At 37.9% G+C, this 18,567-nt stretch overlaps 4 protein-coding genes across 9 annotated transcripts; 2 read left to right on the top strand and 2 right to left on the bottom strand.

Annotated features, from left to right (window-relative positions):
- The first annotated feature begins 110 nt into the window (after positions 1-110).
- Positions 111-869, top strand: LOC125576328 (NAD(P)H-quinone oxidoreductase subunit L, chloroplastic-like). Its single transcript, XM_048736137.1, has 2 exons — positions 111-568; positions 643-869. The coding sequence occupies exons 1-2, from the start codon at positions 483-485 to the stop codon at positions 791-793; spliced, it is 237 nt and encodes a 78-aa protein (XP_048592094.1). The 5' UTR covers positions 111-482; the 3' UTR covers positions 794-869.
- On the bottom strand, positions 864-3,663 carry LOC125576326 (transmembrane protein 214-like). Its single transcript, XM_048736133.1, has 9 exons — positions 3,103-3,663; positions 2,839-2,976; positions 2,563-2,760; positions 2,337-2,474; positions 2,141-2,259; positions 1,907-2,039; positions 1,676-1,805; positions 1,362-1,588; positions 864-1,296 (listed from the first exon to the last, which is right to left on the bottom strand). The coding sequence occupies exons 1-9, from the start codon at positions 3,559-3,561 to the stop codon at positions 1,039-1,041; spliced, it is 1,800 nt and encodes a 599-aa protein (XP_048592090.1). The 5' UTR covers positions 3,562-3,663; the 3' UTR covers positions 864-1,038.
- Positions 3,664-4,211: 548 nt separating this feature from the next.
- LOC125576327 (NAD(P)H-quinone oxidoreductase subunit L, chloroplastic-like) lies at positions 4,212-5,899 on the bottom strand. Of its 4 annotated transcripts, XR_007314726.1 has the most exons (7): positions 5,673-5,899; positions 5,506-5,595; positions 5,334-5,441; positions 5,155-5,249; positions 4,881-5,080; positions 4,694-4,734; positions 4,212-4,623 (listed from the first exon to the last, which is right to left on the bottom strand). XR_007314726.1 is itself a non-coding variant. In XM_048736136.1 (6 exons), exons 1-5 carry the CDS (start codon positions 5,814-5,816, stop codon positions 4,930-4,932), a joined length of 588 nt encoding a protein of 195 aa, XP_048592093.1. In that variant the 5' UTR covers positions 5,817-5,899; the 3' UTR covers positions 4,212-4,734; positions 4,881-4,929. The 4 variants fall into 4 exon arrangements, 3 of the variants coding, with proteins under 3 accessions (XP_048592093.1, XP_048592092.1, XP_048592091.1); XM_048736136.1 differs by having other exon boundaries at positions 4,212-4,734; XM_048736135.1 differs by lacking the exon at positions 4,694-4,734.
- Positions 5,900-10,344: 4,445 nt separating this feature from the next.
- LOC125574865 (myosin-binding protein 2) lies at positions 10,345-13,960 on the top strand. 3 transcript variants are annotated; one of them, XM_048736132.1, is made up of 3 exons: positions 10,345-11,751; positions 11,865-13,223; positions 13,325-13,960. In XM_048736132.1, exons 1-2 carry the CDS (start codon positions 10,428-10,430, stop codon positions 13,157-13,159), a joined length of 2,619 nt encoding a protein of 872 aa, XP_048592089.1. In that variant the 5' UTR covers positions 10,345-10,427; the 3' UTR covers positions 13,160-13,223; positions 13,325-13,960. The 3 variants fall into 3 exon arrangements, with proteins under 3 accessions (XP_048592089.1, XP_048592088.1, XP_048592087.1); XM_048736131.1 differs by having other exon boundaries at positions 10,347-11,751; positions 11,853-13,223; positions 13,330-13,960; XM_048736130.1 differs by having other exon boundaries at positions 10,348-11,751; positions 11,853-13,223.
- The last annotated feature ends 4,607 nt before the right edge of the window (positions 13,961-18,567 follow it).

Genomic DNA, 18,567 nt, shown 5'->3' with positions numbered 1-18,567 from the left:
TGCCCTTTTTAGTACTCTATTAAATTTTTGTTAATTAATATTTAACAAATATTACATCACTAAACTATGTCGTTTTGATAAAACGAACACATAACCTAAACATAAAAAAACTCTTTCATCATTTTAAATCCCTAATTTTTCATCTCTACCTCTACAACCTCTCAAACTTATTACCAAACATTACCGAACAATCAACGCAACTCATCTTAAAATTCTTTACCATAACATAAAAGACAAAGCATAATATATGCCATTGTGACAATCAGCTCTTGCTCCCTCTCATGGCTTCAAACTTCATCCGTGGACACTGTATGAGTTCATACGACCATCCAAGGTTGTGGGGTTTGAAGCCAAAGAAAGATATTAAGGAGATATGTTGGTCAGAGCGGAGAGAGCTTGAGACAGAGACATTGTAGTGTTACCAAAGATTTAAATGATTAATGTTAATGGGCTTATATACTATGATTGTTTAGCCAATCATCATGAACTGGCTGAGAGTAAGATGGTACAGAAGGAAGTTCTTTGAGATGTATTTACAGTTCATGTTCGTCTTCATGTTCTTCCCCAGGTAAGTTTCACTAACTGCCACCATTCGCACTGGTGATGCTTAATGTCTCTAGTCCTTATTATATAACCTTGCAGGCTACTGTTATGGGCACCATTTCTCAACTTCAGAAAGTTCCCAAGAGATCCATCTATGAAGTATCCTTGGGATAAACCAAAAGACCCTTCCACTATCAAGAACGGTTACCTCAAGTACCCATTTGCAAAGCCAGATGACTACGACCATTAAGATGCTTCTGACTCTATATACTCATTAGTCACATAAATCAACTTGTGCAGGCTCTTTTACTCAAGGCATATAATAAAACAGAAATAACTTTATTGTCATTATGAAAAGAAAAAGATGGAAAGAAACAAAATTATCTTTTTGAACAAAAAAGAAACAAAATTATCTTTCGACTCAAATTTAAACAGTCTACAATCAGAGTTAACCTCTGGCTATCATCCTCAGGTTGTTTTTGTTTCTCTCCTCTCTTAATTTTTAAAAGCTGTAATGATTGGATTATAGTATTGGTGCAGCTCCAATGAGTCCACCAGGCTCTTCAGCTCGGATGTCACCTCAGGGTTGGAAGACAGAAAAGCTGCGGCAGCTGCTAAAACCACAACAGTAATGGCTGTTCCTTTGAGGCAGCCACTTCCACGGGAGAGTCTCCCTGATATCACTTTGCAGGACTTGTCAGCTTCTTTGTAAAGAGAAGCATTGCCTTTTCCTTCAGTGATTGCTTCCTCGTTCTAGAAACAACACATTTAAGGTCAGAGATGAGATCACTATAGTTTAATAGAGTAAGAGGCGTTACCTTAAGCCTGAAGCTCTTCATAGTTCGATTGAGAGCAGCAGTATCACTCGGTGATGATGATAGCTTGAGGGAATGCTCCTTCCATTCCTCTACAAGCCTTTTAAGAAGAGCAACACTAGCTTCAAGATTCTCCTTATAGAGACTGTCCCAATGCTTGCAGCAATCAACGTTTTGGGTCAATGCCCATATAGCGATTGCTGTAGCTTCCTTTGCTAAAACAGGGTTTCCTGTAACAAACAGTAACACATTAGATGTGTCTATTTAGAGAAGAGAGAGTGAAGCAAGGACTCAAGACTTGGTATGGTTGTTAATACCTTCTCCAGCTAATTTCAGAGCAAAAGTGAATATCTGTTGTGTGACTTGTTTCATCGCCTTGCTTCCTGGTGCACCGGCAAGAGCCACTTCCTTCAGCAAGGGATACACTGCCTCAAACCTCTCTGTTGCCTGAGTGCATCAGAGACACAATGATTTGTGATCAGAATCAACAAAACGCAATCAAGCGTTCTTTTTTTTTTTATAAATTTTGAACTACTACTACTACTTACCTTGACTCTTGCGGATGAAGCAGGGAACGTAAGCCGGACCAAGATCTCAAATGAAGGAGGTGGAATCAATCGCTCTCCTTTCCTAACAGCTCCACTTACAAGTATGGTCCTAGCCTTTGGATTCGACAAAATTCTAATTCCAAAAAATTACATTACATTAAAAAAAAAAAGATTAAGATGATGATTTGTCAAACATAATGCAAAGGGAGACCACAAGAAAACTTTTAGACTCACTTCTCAACCAACTGCAAGATGAGATCTCTAGACTGAGGGTTGCAGTTCTTACTACCAGCTACAGGTAACAAGTTGTGTGCCCATGAAAGCAACCCTACGGATAAATCCCCCTGAGAAGCCTGTCCACATTTTACAAAATCTCAGAACAAAGATCATACCGACACTTTTGGTCCTAAGGAAACAAATAAACACAAACCTGAGCCATCATCCAAACTATGACCGGAAGCTTGTCCTGGCCTTGATACTTAGGATTCTCTCTCAGAGTAGGCAAAACATTAGTCAAAGCATCAGGCTTCCTACGCAACACCATTGCTAGTGCAACAAATATCGCCACCTAATCATCAAACAAACAGAACAAAAAAAAGATCAGAGAGATTCATCAATCAAGGATCCAGAAAAAAGTTTTACAAAAATACATTTACCTGAGACTTGGAAGAAGTATGTTGTTGTTGAGCACCTTTCTTCCCACCTTTAGCACCTCCTACTTGATGCGCTGCCAAATCCGTGAGAATACAATCAAACGCCCACAACACAAAGGATCCAAGAGCTTCAATAGGACGTTGGTTGATCCAATCAACTGATGTTTTGTAAACCGGTTCAGGAACATGAGACAACGGAACCTGTTGGCATCAAAGGTGTTAGCTTTACGAACCTAGACACCGATCACAATAACAAAAAAAACACGTAAAGCTTATTACATCGATGAGTTTGGACAAAGGAGACTCCTTGAACATCTTAACCCATGGGAACAGCACAGAAGAGACTCCGGAGAGCGCTCTCCCGAAGTAATCAGCAAATCTCATCAGCTGAATCTCCGGCTGACTAGCATACGATTCCTATCACCAAACCAAACCAAACAATATAAAGTTTGAATTTTTATTTGTGGGTTTTCGATTTCAGATCAGAACTCAACTAAAAGTTTGAATTTTGATCAACTGGGTTTTTGCATGATGAACTCTTACCGATGCTTCGATGAGGAAAGCTTCGAGATTCGAAGGATCGATCTTCGCCGCAGCTTCAGGCAACGACACTTTCGGCTTCTTCGCCTTCGCCTTCTTCTTCTTAGCCTCCTCCTCCGCCTTCACATTCTCCTCCGCCTCCTTCCTCGCCGCGATCTCGTCCTCGCTGTCGTCGAAACCGTAACCGTTGGATCGGCGTTTAGATCTCGACTCGTCCTCATCCGAATCCGAAACAGCCATCTTCGCCGCGAGGATCCGTCTCCTCCGATCCTCGGCTTGCTCCTCCAGCGAACGGAACACGTTATCGCCGTTAGCTGCATTTTTGCCGCCGTTAGTCGCCGTTTGATCGGCGGGTTTCTGCTTGCGGTTGCGTTTCGGGTAGACGACTTTCTTCCAGCCGTGGTCGACGTGGCCGTTGGAGATCTCGAAGCCGTTGTACTCCACAGATTCGATCTGATCCATTTTTAAAAGTTGTTCGCTTTTTCTTAGATGGTTCTGTTCTGTGTCTCTCTCTCTCTCGGGCTTGAAAATCAGACAAGGAGATTAATTGATTGACCCAAGGGGAAGCACAAGAAAATCTATAAGTTTGAAGTCCCCACGTAGACAGAAATATTTCATCCAATAACAGTGAAACACGTCAGCAAACAAAAAACTAGTTCTTGCCACGTCAATAACCAGTTGACTAAATAATCTTTCTTCCCAAGGTTAATTTCTTCCTCCACTCTCAAGATTCATCAGCAACATGTCTTTTCAGCTCTTTATTCGATTCATTTCCATCATCTAACAACATGTCTTAGTTACTTCAAGCAACTTGTATGATCTAAACTTATTTTCCCTGATTAAATGCTATTTAAAATGTTCTCAAACCGGATTGCGCTTATGTGGTGAATTTGATTTTGATCCATCGATACTGTGTTGTAGTTTGTTTTCTGATCAAATGTATCATTTCCTCTATTATCTTGCTTTCAGTCAAATTAACATAATTGTTTCGTGTCCCCACACGACTGGAAGCTGCATATACTTAAAGCCATTGACAAATCACTGGCTATGAAGATCCACTCTTTACGTAACAAAAATCAACTCAAAGCCAGACCCAAGAAAGGTCTGTAGAGGAAAGCGAAACAATTATTATTAGTTGTGTGTACTCCTACTAATTATAAGTGTTGTGGGTAATGTCTTGCACTAAAGAATACTCGTAAAGATACGACTTCATGGTGTTCATTACTTAGGGATGTTAATATTGGCTTCATGAAGAGCTTCAGGCTTAAGGTAATAATGCCTCTAGCTAATGTCACCCTTTGATGTTTTTAGAACGAGGAAGCAATCACTGAAGGAAAAGGCAATGGTTCTCTATACAAAGAAGCTGACAAGTCCTGCAAAGTGATATCAGGGAGACTCTCCCGTGGAAGTGGCTGCCTCAAACGAACAGCCATTACTGTTGTGGTTTTAGCAGCTGCCGCAGCTGTTCTATCTTCCAACCCTGAGGCGACATCCGAGCTGAAGAGCCTGGTGGACTCATTGGAGCTGCACCAATAGTATAACCCAATCATTACAGCTTTGAAGAATTAAGAAACGAGAGAAACAAAACAACAACCTGAGGATGATAAGCAGAGGTTAACTCTGATTAGAGACTTACTGTTAAAAAAAAAAAAAAAAAAAATGACTGTTTAAATTTGAGTCCAAAGATAATTTTGTTTCTTCCTTTTTTTTTCCATAATGACAATAAAGTTATTTCTGATTTATTATATGCATTGAGTAAGAAAGCCTCCACAAGTCATTACATGGTGTTCATGTGACTAATGAGGATATATAGTCACAACTGCAAGAATCTTAATAGTCGTAGTCTTCTGGCTGTGCAAATGGGTACTTGAGGTAACTGTTCTTGATAGTGGAAGGGTCTTTTGGTTTGTCCCAAGGATACTTCATAGATGGATCTCTTGGGAACTTTCTGAAGTTGAGAAATGGTGCCCATAACAGTAGCCTGCAAGGTTATATAATAAGGACTAGAGACATTAAGCATCATCAGTGCGAATAGTGGCAGTTAGTGAAACTTACCCAGGAAAGAACATGAAGACGAACATGAACTGTAAATACATCTCAAAGAACTTCCTTCTGTACCATCTTACTCTCAGCCAGTTCATGATGATTGGCTAAACAATCATAGTATATAAGCCCATTAACATGAATCGTTTAAATCTTTGAAAACATTACAGTGGTCTCTGTCTCAAACTTACAGGCATTACGAGGAAGTACCAGACCGATATGATCCCGATATCGAGCACAACGCTGCTTAGTTCCTGCTCGTGGTTGACTCCTGTTATTGCCAAGGCCGGATGATCAATCTGCAAAGAACTAAGAAGTTTTCTATTACCATCATTTCTTTCTTTTAATCTCATTTGTTCTTACCGTGGTAAGAACTGCACCGAGTTGAGTTGCAAAGATTGTCTTCTTTGCTCCAAAGAAGTCATCGGCCTTTGCTTTCATCTTGGCAACATACTGTGTTAAACAATAAATGTCAATTCCCAAGGAGCAGAATCATCTAGTAATCAACATAAGTTGGAAGGGAGTCTTACATGAGGAAGAGAGTCGGTGTTAGAGTTGGGTTTGGTGTGAGATGTAATACAGAGAGGAGCTCTGACGCTGCGAGTGCGAGGCCTGGAAGATAGAGAGTACAAAGGATTAGGGGCACAGAGCCCAAGAGAGCAGCAACGGCTCATCTCTATGTGTTCTGTCTTGTGAAGTTTCCTTATCTCTTGGGATTGGTTCTAATGGCATAGAGTCAGCTTCCAACAGCTTTGGATTATTTTCTTTGAATCCCATAAATTCCACGTGTCAAAAGAGGGTCCCACGTTATTTTCTTTGAGATTTCTTCCAACAACAAATCTCATCCCAAATCCCACGTGTATTCCAAGTTCTGTTATCAAGAATTAATCCCTTGATCCTGAAGATGTCACATGTTTAATGATTTTCTGAAGAATAATTAGTTATATTTTCTTTTTCCTTGTGATTTCAAAGTTATAACGATTGCTTATAAGCTATGGTTAATCTCATTTTCATTACAGAGAAGAGTGTCCTTGATGTGCAGAGACTGAGACTGAAGCTGACGACTAGTAGAAACATGTAAATCTTGATTGAACTAGAAGAAGCTGGTTCAGTAGTGTTAACTTCGATAGCATCAAAGGCTAGTGACAAAACTCATGGAAGCAGAATCCTTCGACCAGACAAAACTCATGGACCCTTAATGTTCTTCACAGGATAGACACAGAATCACAGACTGAGACATTTGAATGTCTCCATGTTACCAGGATGTTGAAGTCGGCTAACAAGACATGAATCTCCCATTATGAACAACATGCTTTGTTTCTACTATTGCATTATTTTGGTTTAGTTTTTGGATTTGCATGATTCTATTCCTCTGTACATAAAAGAGTTTTACCTGTTGTGTTTGAACCCCAAAAGCTAGTTAGTAGCGGAAATAACATCTTTGAAACTGCAATTTCAAGATTTCAAATTGGAAATCCCCAAATTTAATAAAGTGAGTGTTTTTATTCAGTGTGATGTTTTTCTAAAGACTTTTTCTATTTATTGTTGCAACATTAATAATAAGAATTATTAGAGAATGCTTTTTAATAGTATTGAAAGAGAGACCACTGGATCCCCCACCTCTCTCCAACAGCTCTTATAATTCAACATCATTGCTCTCACCATTTTTACTCTTTCCACTATTTCTTTATAAATATCATATGTATTGTTTATGTTTTTAGTTATTTCCTTTTATATTTTTACTTTGTTGTAGTATGGTACCTCTATATTTACTCCCATACCATTTGTCTAAGATCTATCTATTAATATAGATCAATAGTACTATGATCATCAAAAGAAAGAAAAAATACCTTTCATTTTTGGCAGCCAATAAACGTTGATCCTTACAATTACATTTGATCCCTTTCTCAAATAAAGTGTTACGACAACACACTTTTTCATGGAAGCGTCAAGTGAGTTTTCTAAGTTTTCACATCTTTCAGAATCCTAAGTGAGTGTCGAAATAGTTTTTCTCCTTTTTTTGTGGGATTAGTGAGCGCCATAACTGTTGCAGAAAGTTAATCACATGTCAAAAGCCTTGACCTAAAAGCTTAGGCTGCAAAACCCCGCCACCATTTTAAATTTATTTATAATCACGATATTGATTCAGCCGACGAATGTTAATCATTGTGGTCGTTTCTTCTTTCTTCTTTTTAATGATAAACTAAAATAAATATGCAGCATAAAAACATTTGCTAGTAATAGTTCAATATTGTCTTTAATTGGTCGAGTTCATAAGTTGATTACCATTAAATACATATTTTCTTAGGAACGGTTCACATCTTCATTAGAACATGTTTATTCTCCCCCTGAAATTAATCTATACATCAATCAACCAAAAGACCAAGAGATGATGTGAAAGTATGAACGCATGTACCTTTATACATAGTTAGCTTAGAATCTGGAAATTATAGAGAGGTTAATTAAAAAATGAAAATTTAGTTACTCTAACGTTGAAAAATATTAGGAAAAGAAAAACAGTGAGGTTGGAGTGACCTGTCATTAGACTTTGTATGAGCCACACCCACACCACATGGCACCTTTCCATTCATGAAATTATTTTGTTGGATTATGAAATTGAAATCACAAAATTATCCTAACGTATATATTTCCAGTATTAGTAGAATATATTCATCACTGATTTCTGGTTAATAACGCTCTTTTAGATTTAATTTAATTCCGACAACAACTTAAGTAGATATACTGGACCGTTAAATATTAATGATTTGGATACTTATCAATATCATACATTTGGTGATGATTATCTCTTCGTTAACACGCGAATATATTTGGCAAGGTCACAAGCTCAAATCAAAGATTTATATATTTAGAATGTGTTTCGAAAAAGTCAGAATTTGTATGTCAATGTGAACCATTCCGCTAACTAACAGAATAATAATAAAATAACATACATCACAAAGTTGAAATGTCCCTTCAATATTGTATATAAAATGGACACGCTCTAACCAAAATTAATTAGGTTTGGTTGATGTGGATTTTTATTAAAAAAACAGTGGCACATAATGTTAGACCGGTCCATGTACTATTTTTTTTCTCCTTCCATTTCTAATTTTAATTTTAATTACATTGTTGACACTTGACACACATTACAAATGTAATTGTTTATGCATTTCTGGCTATTGGCTATAAATACACAAATACTGTCTACTTTAATTTTCTGTAACACCAATTTTTTTGAACTTGTTAACGCCAATTTCTTTATTAACCATGCTAAGGCGTTTTAGTTTTTTTCTTTCTTTTTTATTTATTTCCCTTTTTGTCACTTCGAGCATTATTATTGAATCTCTCTACAAAATTACCAATATAATATGACTTTAATAATCAATAAAAATAAATGGTATCAAAAACAAAAATCTAAAAAACATTTGGATAAAATTTTTTTTTAAATTTTTGTTTTTTTTTCATTTTTGTTATTTTTTTCCTTGGCGATGTTCTTATTTTCTTTATAAATAAATAACATATTTTTATGAACTGTAAATCTATAGCTAAACCGCTGCAGTTCAATTATGTTTTAGAGATACAAATGATTGTTATAACTTATAAACAGTCGGAACCTGTATCAATACCGTAGTAGTATTAGTATAGATCTAAGCGAGTGAATAACTCGAGATCATACTATTCGATCAACAAAATAATACGTCCGACTTAGTAAAAATTATCGTGGTGGCCTTTTGGTCGTAGTTGTAACAGTGGCTTGGGCTTCATATCTTGTCCTCCTTTTGATTTTTCCTCACGGTGAGGGGCCTATTAATACTGGTCAAAAAAATAAAAAGTAAAGTGATGTTAAATAAAAGGAAACTAAAGCAAATATTATTACGCAGTTTCAAATTACCATATTCAATCCATTGTACGACTAACAAAAATGTTGGTTTTTCTTACTTTCAAACCATCATTTTAATACATAGAGAAAGAACGAATTGAGTAAAAAATCTCTACAATAATGCATCATATGTTTTCTAAATTCTACTGTGAAAATTATATAGTATGTCTTAATAGAAAGTATATAAGAAAGATATGAATGATCTCATAATTCGTGGCTTCAAGAATTTGATTATTTGAATTAAGTGGGCAAAATATTTTGACAGAACCGAATCAAACAAAACCAAGCATATGCATACTCTAGAAATCCAATGGATTAAGAGTTTTTGTCAAACCGGATGGTTTAATAAGCAGATAAACCAATTTTGAAATTAAACCGAAGTGCCCATCCCATTGAAAATGTGAAATCCGAAGTTTTAAAAGCGTGGGTCCTCTCCGCGCATGTGGGTCACGGGTATGGGTCTGCTTTTTTTCGCCAAAGCGAAAGAAAATAGTGGCGGGGTCATACAAACCACGTGGCAAACCTGTTTATTTCTTTTAAATATTTTTACTTAATTATATTTCTTTTGCTTACAAAGTTTAACAAAACGAAAATAAATTTTGAACAGTATGATTGCGTCACGATCAATGTAATTATAAAATCAGTAGCTTGACGACAAAAAAAAATCGTAAATCAATAGCTTTCCGCTACACTAATCCACTTGCCTCCGACCCTAAACAACCCGCTCGCTTCTTATAGTATTTTTCAAAATATATTGTCTGGATCAATTATTGAGAATTTAAATATGTCAAATATATTTATTTACAAAAAATGTGTGAAAATAATAATTCTGATACAATCTTTTGGAAACTATTAGTTTAATACACTATTTAAGAGAAATAAATACTGAAAATGACCTACAGTATCAAAATAGACATGGATTGAAAAAAAAAAGAAAAAGAAATTGTGACCGCATTTTGGAAAATAAAATCCGTAAAAACTAAAATCCAAAACAAGGTGTAAAAAAAACCCCAATGTCTTAGTCAACCATAAATTAATAACATTTTAACGAAATAGTTTGGTTTTTAGCATATTATAAAACTAAATACCATTTCACACTTTGTTTTTAGTGTTTAATAAACATGATAACAATCTCTTTGCCTAACCTAAAACTTTAATTATCCTTGACTTCTTTGTATATACTTATTTTCCATTTTTTGTTGGGAATATACGCATTTTTTTTGCTTGTCAAATTAAAATTCAACTAAAAAAAATATTTTTTCTAAAAAAACGTCTACGGTCGGTCCGAGCCTCGGACTAAAACTTACTTAAAGCTGACAAGTCTTTCTCTGTTCTTCCCACAACACCGTCCCACACGCATTCTCTCTCTCTCTCTGTAAATATTTGCTCCATTTACTCTTCGTCTATGGCGGCCAACAGATTCGCGACGTTGATCCACCGCAAAACCAACCGGATCACTCTCGTCCTCGTCTACGCTTTCCTCGAGTGGACTCTCATCTCTTTCATCCTCCTCAACTCTCTCTTCTCTTATTTCATCCTCAGATTCGCTGATTACTTCGGCCTCAAGCGACCTTGCCTCCTCTGCTCACGACTCGATCGGTTCTTCGACCCCTCAGGGAAATCTCCTTCCCACAAAGATCTCCTCTGCGGTGATCACGTTCACGCCCTCGAGATTTCTACAGTTCCATCGAAACCTCTTTCTGAGTCCAAAGGCTCCGATGAGTCGTTTGATGTGTTCCCTAAGGAGTTGGTCTCTTGTGCGCCGATCGAGCCTGATCTGAGGGATGATAAAGGTTATAGCTTTGCGGCGAATCTGATCGGAGATGATGTTCAGGTTCACAATGGTCGGCTTTTCACCGAACGGTCCCGATCTATCTTCGTCTTGGAAGAACACGTAGGATCCAAGCATTTGATTGATTCTCAGGAACGAAATGAACAAGAAACAGAGGAGAAGGTTGTTGATGAAGAAGAAGAAGAAGAAGAAGAAACAGAGGAGAAGGTTATTGATGAAGAAGAAACAGAGGAGAAGGTTGTTGATGATGATGATGAGTTCTCTTGCTTTGTATCGAGTTTCGACTGTAATAAAGAAGTTGTAACGGAGAAGGAGGAAGAAGAAGAAGAAGAAAACAGAGTGGATCTAGCTATGGAGGATAAACCTGCGCCGGCGACGAACCTGGAGTTCTACATTGACGACCAGGACTGCCATTTGATTCCTGTCGAAGAATTCTACAAACCGAGCGAGGAAGTCCGAGAGATCTCCGACGTTAACGGTGACTTTATCCTCGATTTCGGCGCCGAACCTGATTTCACGGCGGCGGCGGAGGAAGACGTGGGGTTACCTTCCGACGAGATCCCGGCGTTTTCCTCGCCGCCGGGAGAATCGACACAGGACGAGGCTGTAACGAATCAAGGTGAGTTGTTAATGTCTGTTTGTCCTGATCAACAACAACAACCTGAACCTGACTTCTCCGCGGCGCCGGCGGAAGGGGAGGTGGAAGACTTGGGGTTGTCTTCCACGTTTCCCTCGCCGGGAGAATCGGAACCGGAGAACGCTGAGACGACTCAAGGTGATTTGTTAATGTTTGTTTGTCCTGATCAACAACAACAATCCGAACCTGACTTCGCGGCAACGGCGGCGGCGACGGCGGAGGAAGACGTGGGGTTATCTTCAGACGAGGCGGTTCCCTTGCCGGGAGAATCAAAACAGGACGAGGCTGAGACGAAACAAGGTGTGCTTTGTTTAAAATTATTACAAAACTCTTGCAACTCTTCTTCTTGTCCTAATGAGTCTTTGAGTTTAATGTTTTTTTTAATACTAATTATATCGCAGATTCTCCGACAGATGATGAGTCATTGCAAACGCAGACCGACGACGAAGAAACAGACGCAGACGTTTCAATAGGAACAGAGATTCCTGATCAAGACCAAATCGGAGATGACCAATCCCACCAACTCATCATTCCTCAAGACAACGACGACAATGATCATGGTAACGACACGTTGGAGTTCAGAACAGTTGATATCGAGACAAGGAGACCTGTCTTACACGCAAACAAAGAACGGCTTCTTGAACCCTCACGCTCCATTGAAGGTTTACACAACGCTATGTTTCAACTAGATCGAACAGAACCAGAACCCAACCTTGAAGGATCACTCACCGTGGCCAAGCTGAAGTCGGAGTTAGAAGAAGAGCGAAAGGCTCTCAACGCTTTATACGAGGAGCTGGAGGAAGAGAGGAGCGCGTCCGCCACTGCAGCCAACGAAACAATGGCGATGATCAATCGATTACACGAGGAGAAAGCCGCGATGCAGATGGAGGCGCTGCAGTACCAGAGAATGATGGAGGAGCAGTCAGAGTTCGACCAAGAAGCCTTGCAGTTATTAAACGAAGTCATCGTGAAACGAGAGAAGGAGATTGCAGAGCTGGAGAAGGAGCTAGAGGTCTGTAGAAAGAGATTGGAGGAGTATGAGGCTAAAGAGAGGATGGGGATGATGATGAGGAGAATGAGAGACTCCTCCGTTGATTCGTATAGAAACAATGAGGGTTCAGATGAGAACAACGGAGAGTTTGGGCATAAGAGCGTTGAAGGAGAGAGTGAGATGGAGAACACTCCCGTTGATGTTGTGCTTCGTCTTGATGAGTGTTTAGATGATTACGAAGGAGAGAGGCTTTCTATTCTTGGGAGGTTGAAGTTTCTTGAAGAGAAACTCACAGCTCTTAATGATGAAGAAGACAATGAAGAAGAAGCTAAAACGTTTGAGAGTAATGGTAGCATCAATGGAAACGGGCATGTTCATGAAAAGGAGACCAATGGGAAGCATAGAGTCCTCAAGTCAAAGAGACTACTTCCTCTCTTTGATGCAGTGGATGGAGAGATTGGGAACGGAGACCACTATGAGAACGGGGTTGATGAATCGGAGAAAGGCGAGATTGTCAATGTGGAGGAAGAAGTGGATGAGCTGTATGAGAGACTAGAAGCTTTGGAGGCGGATAGAGAGTTCTTGAGACATTGTGTTGGCTCATTGAAGAAAGGGGACAAAGGTGTTCATCTACTTCACGAGATTCTTCAACATCTACGTGATCTCAAGAATATTGATCTAATTCGTGTAAGAGAAAATGAAGACATGAGTTATTGAGTTTGGGTTTGGGTTTGAGTTCACTCTTATGCATGTGGTGGCATGAAGAGAACAAATCATACAGGTACTTAATCTCTGGTTTTCTTTTCCTCTAACCCTTCTTAAACTAGTTGATTGTAAAAAGAAATGTTATAAAGAAGAATCAATTTTCTTGTTTGTAATAAGGTTAGGGAGTGACTTTGTTGCTTGGGAGGTAAGGAACAACAAGAAAAGGTCTAGATGGAGAAGAAGAAAATGGCATAAAAGTCTCGGATAGAATATCAATCTGATTCTCTTATGTTGTGTCAGATGAGAATGTCAGTCTTTTCATTTGTTTTAATTCAATTTTTTGGTTTTTATTATAAAAAGTGAAGATTTACTATATAAAAAGAGAGGAGTGTGAGCATAATTTTTCACTTTTTTTATTTGTCTTTATGAGTGGTAATAGAAAAAAAGGTAGAATGATGAGTGTATCTGTGTGTAGTGTAGCGAGTAGTAAGGTGAGATATTGCTATTAAAAAGGCCAAAGGGCAAGCTGTCAATCTCTTGGATGTTTGTGGCAGAGCTTGGAATGATTTCAACAAAGATGCCAGCTCCAATGTACATAATGGTTTTGTTTTATTGGACTTTTCAGAACATTTAGGAACTTTCCGGGTGAGTTTTGAATCACTGTTTTATAGGTGGGGTAAGTAACCTCTTCATTTGTTTTCTTTTGGATTGTAACTTGGTAGCAATTACTCATGTAACTCGCTTTGCATAAGACCTGTCCTTTGTATCAATCTACTCTCGAATTTCTTCGTATTAATTACCTTTTGTATTGTTTTTATTTGTGCATATTTAAAACTGTATGTTTAGACAAGTGGTTGTGAAGGTTAATTTCAGATAATATTCTTATCGCGCAGGAAATGTTTCATGGTTTGAGAGCCAATAAGTCTTGTCAAAATAAGTTTATGGCAATAAAAACAGATATGAGTAAGGCATATGATCGGATAGAGTGGAATTTTATTGCGGCTCTCCTTCAAAAAATGGGTTTTGATCCTCATTGGATTAAATTAATGCGAGAGTGTGTCTCTTCGGTTCAATATAGGGTGCTTCTCAATGGGCAGCCACGAGGTGTAATTATTCCCCAGCGTGGATTACGTCAAGGAGATCCTTTATCCCCTTACTTATTTATTATGTGTACGGAGGCGTTAATTTCAAATATTAAAAAGGCGGAGCGGATGAAACAATTAACCGGTATGAAAGTGGCAAGAGCTTGCCCTGCAATCTCTCATTTGTTATTCGCAGATGATAGTTTGTTCTTTTGTAAGGCAAACAAGGAAGAGTGTCAAACTATACTCAGGATTCTAAAGGAATATGAGACCGTCTCTGGACAACAAATTAATTTCCAGAAATCCTCAATTCAATTTGGACATAAGATTGATGAAGATAGTCGTCAAGAATTGAGGGATATCTTAGGAATTCAGAATTTAGGTGGAATGGGATCTTATTTAGGCCTGCCCGAAAGCCTAGGAGGTTCTAAGGTACAAGTGTTTGGATTCGTACAAGAACGGTTAAATAATAGGGTTAATGGATGGAGTTTAAGATTTTTTACTAAGGGCGGCAAGGAGGTGATTATTAAATCGGTGATTACGGCTCTGCCAAACCATGTGATGTCTGTATATCGGTTACCGAAAACGACTGTGAAGAAGCTAACGGGTGCTGTTGCGCAGTTTTGGTGGAGTCCAGGAGGTAGTACAAGAGGTATGCATTGGAAATCATGGGATAAATTGTGTGTCCATAAAGATAATGGTGGGTTAGGTTTTAAGGACTTGACTGATTTTAATACGGCCATGCTTGGGAAGCAACTGTGGCGGCTGCTCGAGAAGCCAAATTCTCTTTTTTCTCGAGTTTTTAAAGGACGGTATTACAGGAATGCTTCACCCCTGGATCCGATTCGCTCATATTCCCCGTCATATGGCTGGAGGAGTATTACTTCTGCTAGATCTCTGGTTTGTAAAGGACTAATTAAAAGGGTGGGAACAGGATCATCTATTTCAGTATGGAATGATCCATGGCTCCCATCCACTCGCCCGAGACCAGCTAACAAAAACCTTCATAATAGTTACCCGGAGCTCACAGTGGATTCTCTCATTAATTCGGAATCCCGCACATGGAATTTACAGGCAATTAGGGATTTGGTGGATCCACACGATGCAAAAATAATCGAAAGTATACCATTGTGTAGAAATCGGATGGAAGATAGGAATGGATGGCATTTCACCAAGAATGGGAAATATACAGTACAATCAGGGTACCAAGTGGAAAGGATTTATCCTGATAAGGAAAAGCCACCAGAATTTTATGGACCCAATGTTGATATACTTAAAGCTTTCTGCTGGAAAGTGAGGTGTCCTCCAAAGTTAAAGCATTTTTTATGGCAGTTGATATCAGGATGTATGGCGGTAACGAAAAATCTAAGGGCAAGAGGAATACAAGGAGATACGTGCTGTGCACGGTGTGGTGATCCTGAAGAATCAATAAACCATGTGTTTTTTGAATGTCCCCCAGCTCGTCAAGTCTGGGCACTATCTAAAATTCCATCAAATCCGAATATTTTTCCTATTGGCTCTCTTTTTGCTAATATGGACCATCTATTTTGGAGAGTTAATCCAAAGATGGAGGATCATCAGTTTGCATGGATACTATGGTACATTTGGAAGGGTCGAAACAATAAAGTATTCAGTAATCTTGATATTGATCCCAGGGAAACACTTCGATTAGCAGAACTAGAATCAACACTTTGGGCTGAGGCACAGGTTAGTAACAACAGGTGTGCACAAGAAGTACAAGTTAGGCCTAACGTAGGAACCACAGGAAGATGGTGTTTCACAGATGGTTCTTGGAAAGATAACGACCTATTTTCAGGACAAGGTTGGCTCAGTACATTATCAGGGTTTGATGGTTTACTAGGAGCAAGGAATGTAAGGGCTTGTCTTTCACCGCTTCATTCGGAGATGGAGGCATTAATTTGGGCAATGGAATGCATGAGAAACTTAAGACAGTTTCAGGTTACGTTTGCAACGGATTGTTCTCAATTGGTGAAGATGGTTTCAGAACCAGAAGAATGGCCAGCATTTGAAAGCTACCTGGAAGATATTAAGCTGTTGAGAAGAAGTTTCGTCAACTCAGATATTGTTCATGTACCTAGGACGGAGAATACAAGGGCGGATAGTTTGGCACGTAGTGCTCGGCAACAACCGTCTTTCGTCGTACACATGGATTCAGAGTTACCACTTTGGTTTACAGGGTCTATATGAGTCTGTAATCTTTTTGCTGTCAAAAAAAAAAAAAAGACAAGTGGTTGTAATTTGTAATGCAAGTTATTCTAGGATCGACTTGGCATGGATTGGGTTCTAAGCAATATGTTAATTTGGTTGGTAGAAAATCAACAAACTACATATAAACATAAGACGTTGGCTTTAAACAAAAACAAGTACGTCTTTCTTTATTGATTCACATACACACACAAAATATATGTATACACATACTGTATTTAGTGATCAGTTTTAAATTTTTACGTATGTAAAAAAGCTTAGACAACCTCACAAAAGTTTCCAGGGGGGTCCGCCTTAGGTCTCAGTCTATGTTGCATTTCATACATCCATCCGCCTTGCGTCTCTGTCAAAAGTTAACTCTCTCTCAGGTTGGAAGTGTAAGCGACTAAACTATGTTTGTTTTGTAGTCGATGGTAACAGTGACAAGGTTCAACTACTACTAGTCATTTCAAAATTTCAAACCGCTAAAAATAGATAAATGGTTAGAATTTCTAGTCGCTAGTGTCCGAAACTTATCATCAATATATTACAGAAGTAACGTTATAAGGTTTAGTTAGTGTTGTTGGTCACTAGAAACTTCAAACACAAACAACAAGACATGTATCTGGTCGCTATTGATGATCACTAGCTCTATACTTGTTTCTTATAGTTAGCGCTGTATATATATGATTCTTTATTATGCCAGTTTCATTCAAAGACAAACGGAGTATATATAAATATATAACTCACTATATATAATATTCTAAACATTCTTGAACTATATAAATAACATAAAATCTTTAAACAGGTGATCTTATATGACAACTAGCTATCCAGCTAACCCAAATAATATGACAGTTAAGAGATTCTTCAAACGTCTGCTGAAATCACCAAAAGATTGGTTGCTTTAGATTTTAGATTATTTAGAGTCGCACCAGTTTCTGACCGTAATATAAATGTATAAATAAGTTTCTAAAGCGAGAACCTTTATGGTGGATGAAGAAGAAAGTATGGTTTGTACTTTAATTTCTAAAATAAGTGAGAGATCGAAATGTGCGACTTTCGGCGATTGATCCTCTTAAAGCTCAAACGCTCATGTGCACTTAATTATGCGCACAACCTTCCTCTACACATTGTCTATTTATTATACTTACATGCCTAGATTTTATTTCCACATATATTTATTATATGCTCCATCACATTATTGGTTACATAATATATTGGTTGCATAATTAAAATGCATGTTCTAATGAACCAACGAGCCACAATGATTCAAAAGATGTAAAAAAGTGCATCCCTTTTGATATATATAAAAGGATCCACTCTATAGAAGGTCTAAATAATATAAGAAGATTGTATATCAAAATTGAAATAATAACGTAATCTTGCATATTTGTTTTTTTTTTTTAACTTTGTGAACATATGTTAAAATGTTGGTTTATCTGTATTTGTTTAGTTAATGTAGCTAGCCTTAACGAAACTAATCAGACTTTGATTGGCTGTATTGTATGTATACCGAAAACCATTTCTCTGCTTCCTTTCCTTGTTAGCTATATTTAAAGAAAAAACAGAAACAACCAGAAATTTTGACTACGGTGCATTCCATAACTTGATTGGTGTTAAACATATTTTGAAAGGGAGCCTGATTATGACCCATGTTCCCACCTGGATTGTGTACCTATCAAGTAATTGACCCAAGTCACACAACAGATGTACTAGTATATCGGCCTGTTTAAATGGGCTTTAGCGGATAAACTCGACTCGAAATTTCTGAGAAACCAGGCATATTCTTGTTCACGTGAAAAATAATTGAGAATATTACGTTTGGTCAGTTTTACTTGAAAGCTAATCTTTTCTTCTACCATCATATAATTTGACTGGTCAGCATGCCATGTACGTTGAAAAAACACAAAATAAAAAAAAGTGTATGCTTGATTTGGTGTGATACTGTACCTTACGACTCTTTCAAAGACTATCCTACAAGTTTTTTTTGAACCGCGTTATGGTTTATATTTAGAAATAAATACAAGTCGATAAAAAAGAACATGATGGAGACTGGAAAGAACAAAAACAATTTAAATGAGTTGAAAACACATACATACACCCAAAAATAATCAAATGAGCGTGTGCTGT

The sequence above is a fragment of the Brassica napus genome, chromosome A7 (genome assembly GCF_020379485.1).
Source record: "Brassica napus cultivar Da-Ae chromosome A7, Da-Ae, whole genome shotgun sequence".
In the NCBI taxonomy this organism is placed as follows: domain Eukaryota; kingdom Viridiplantae; phylum Streptophyta; class Magnoliopsida; order Brassicales; family Brassicaceae; genus Brassica; species Brassica napus.
Note: the sequence above shows the minus strand (reverse complement) of the source record. Positions and strands in the feature narration are given on the sequence as shown.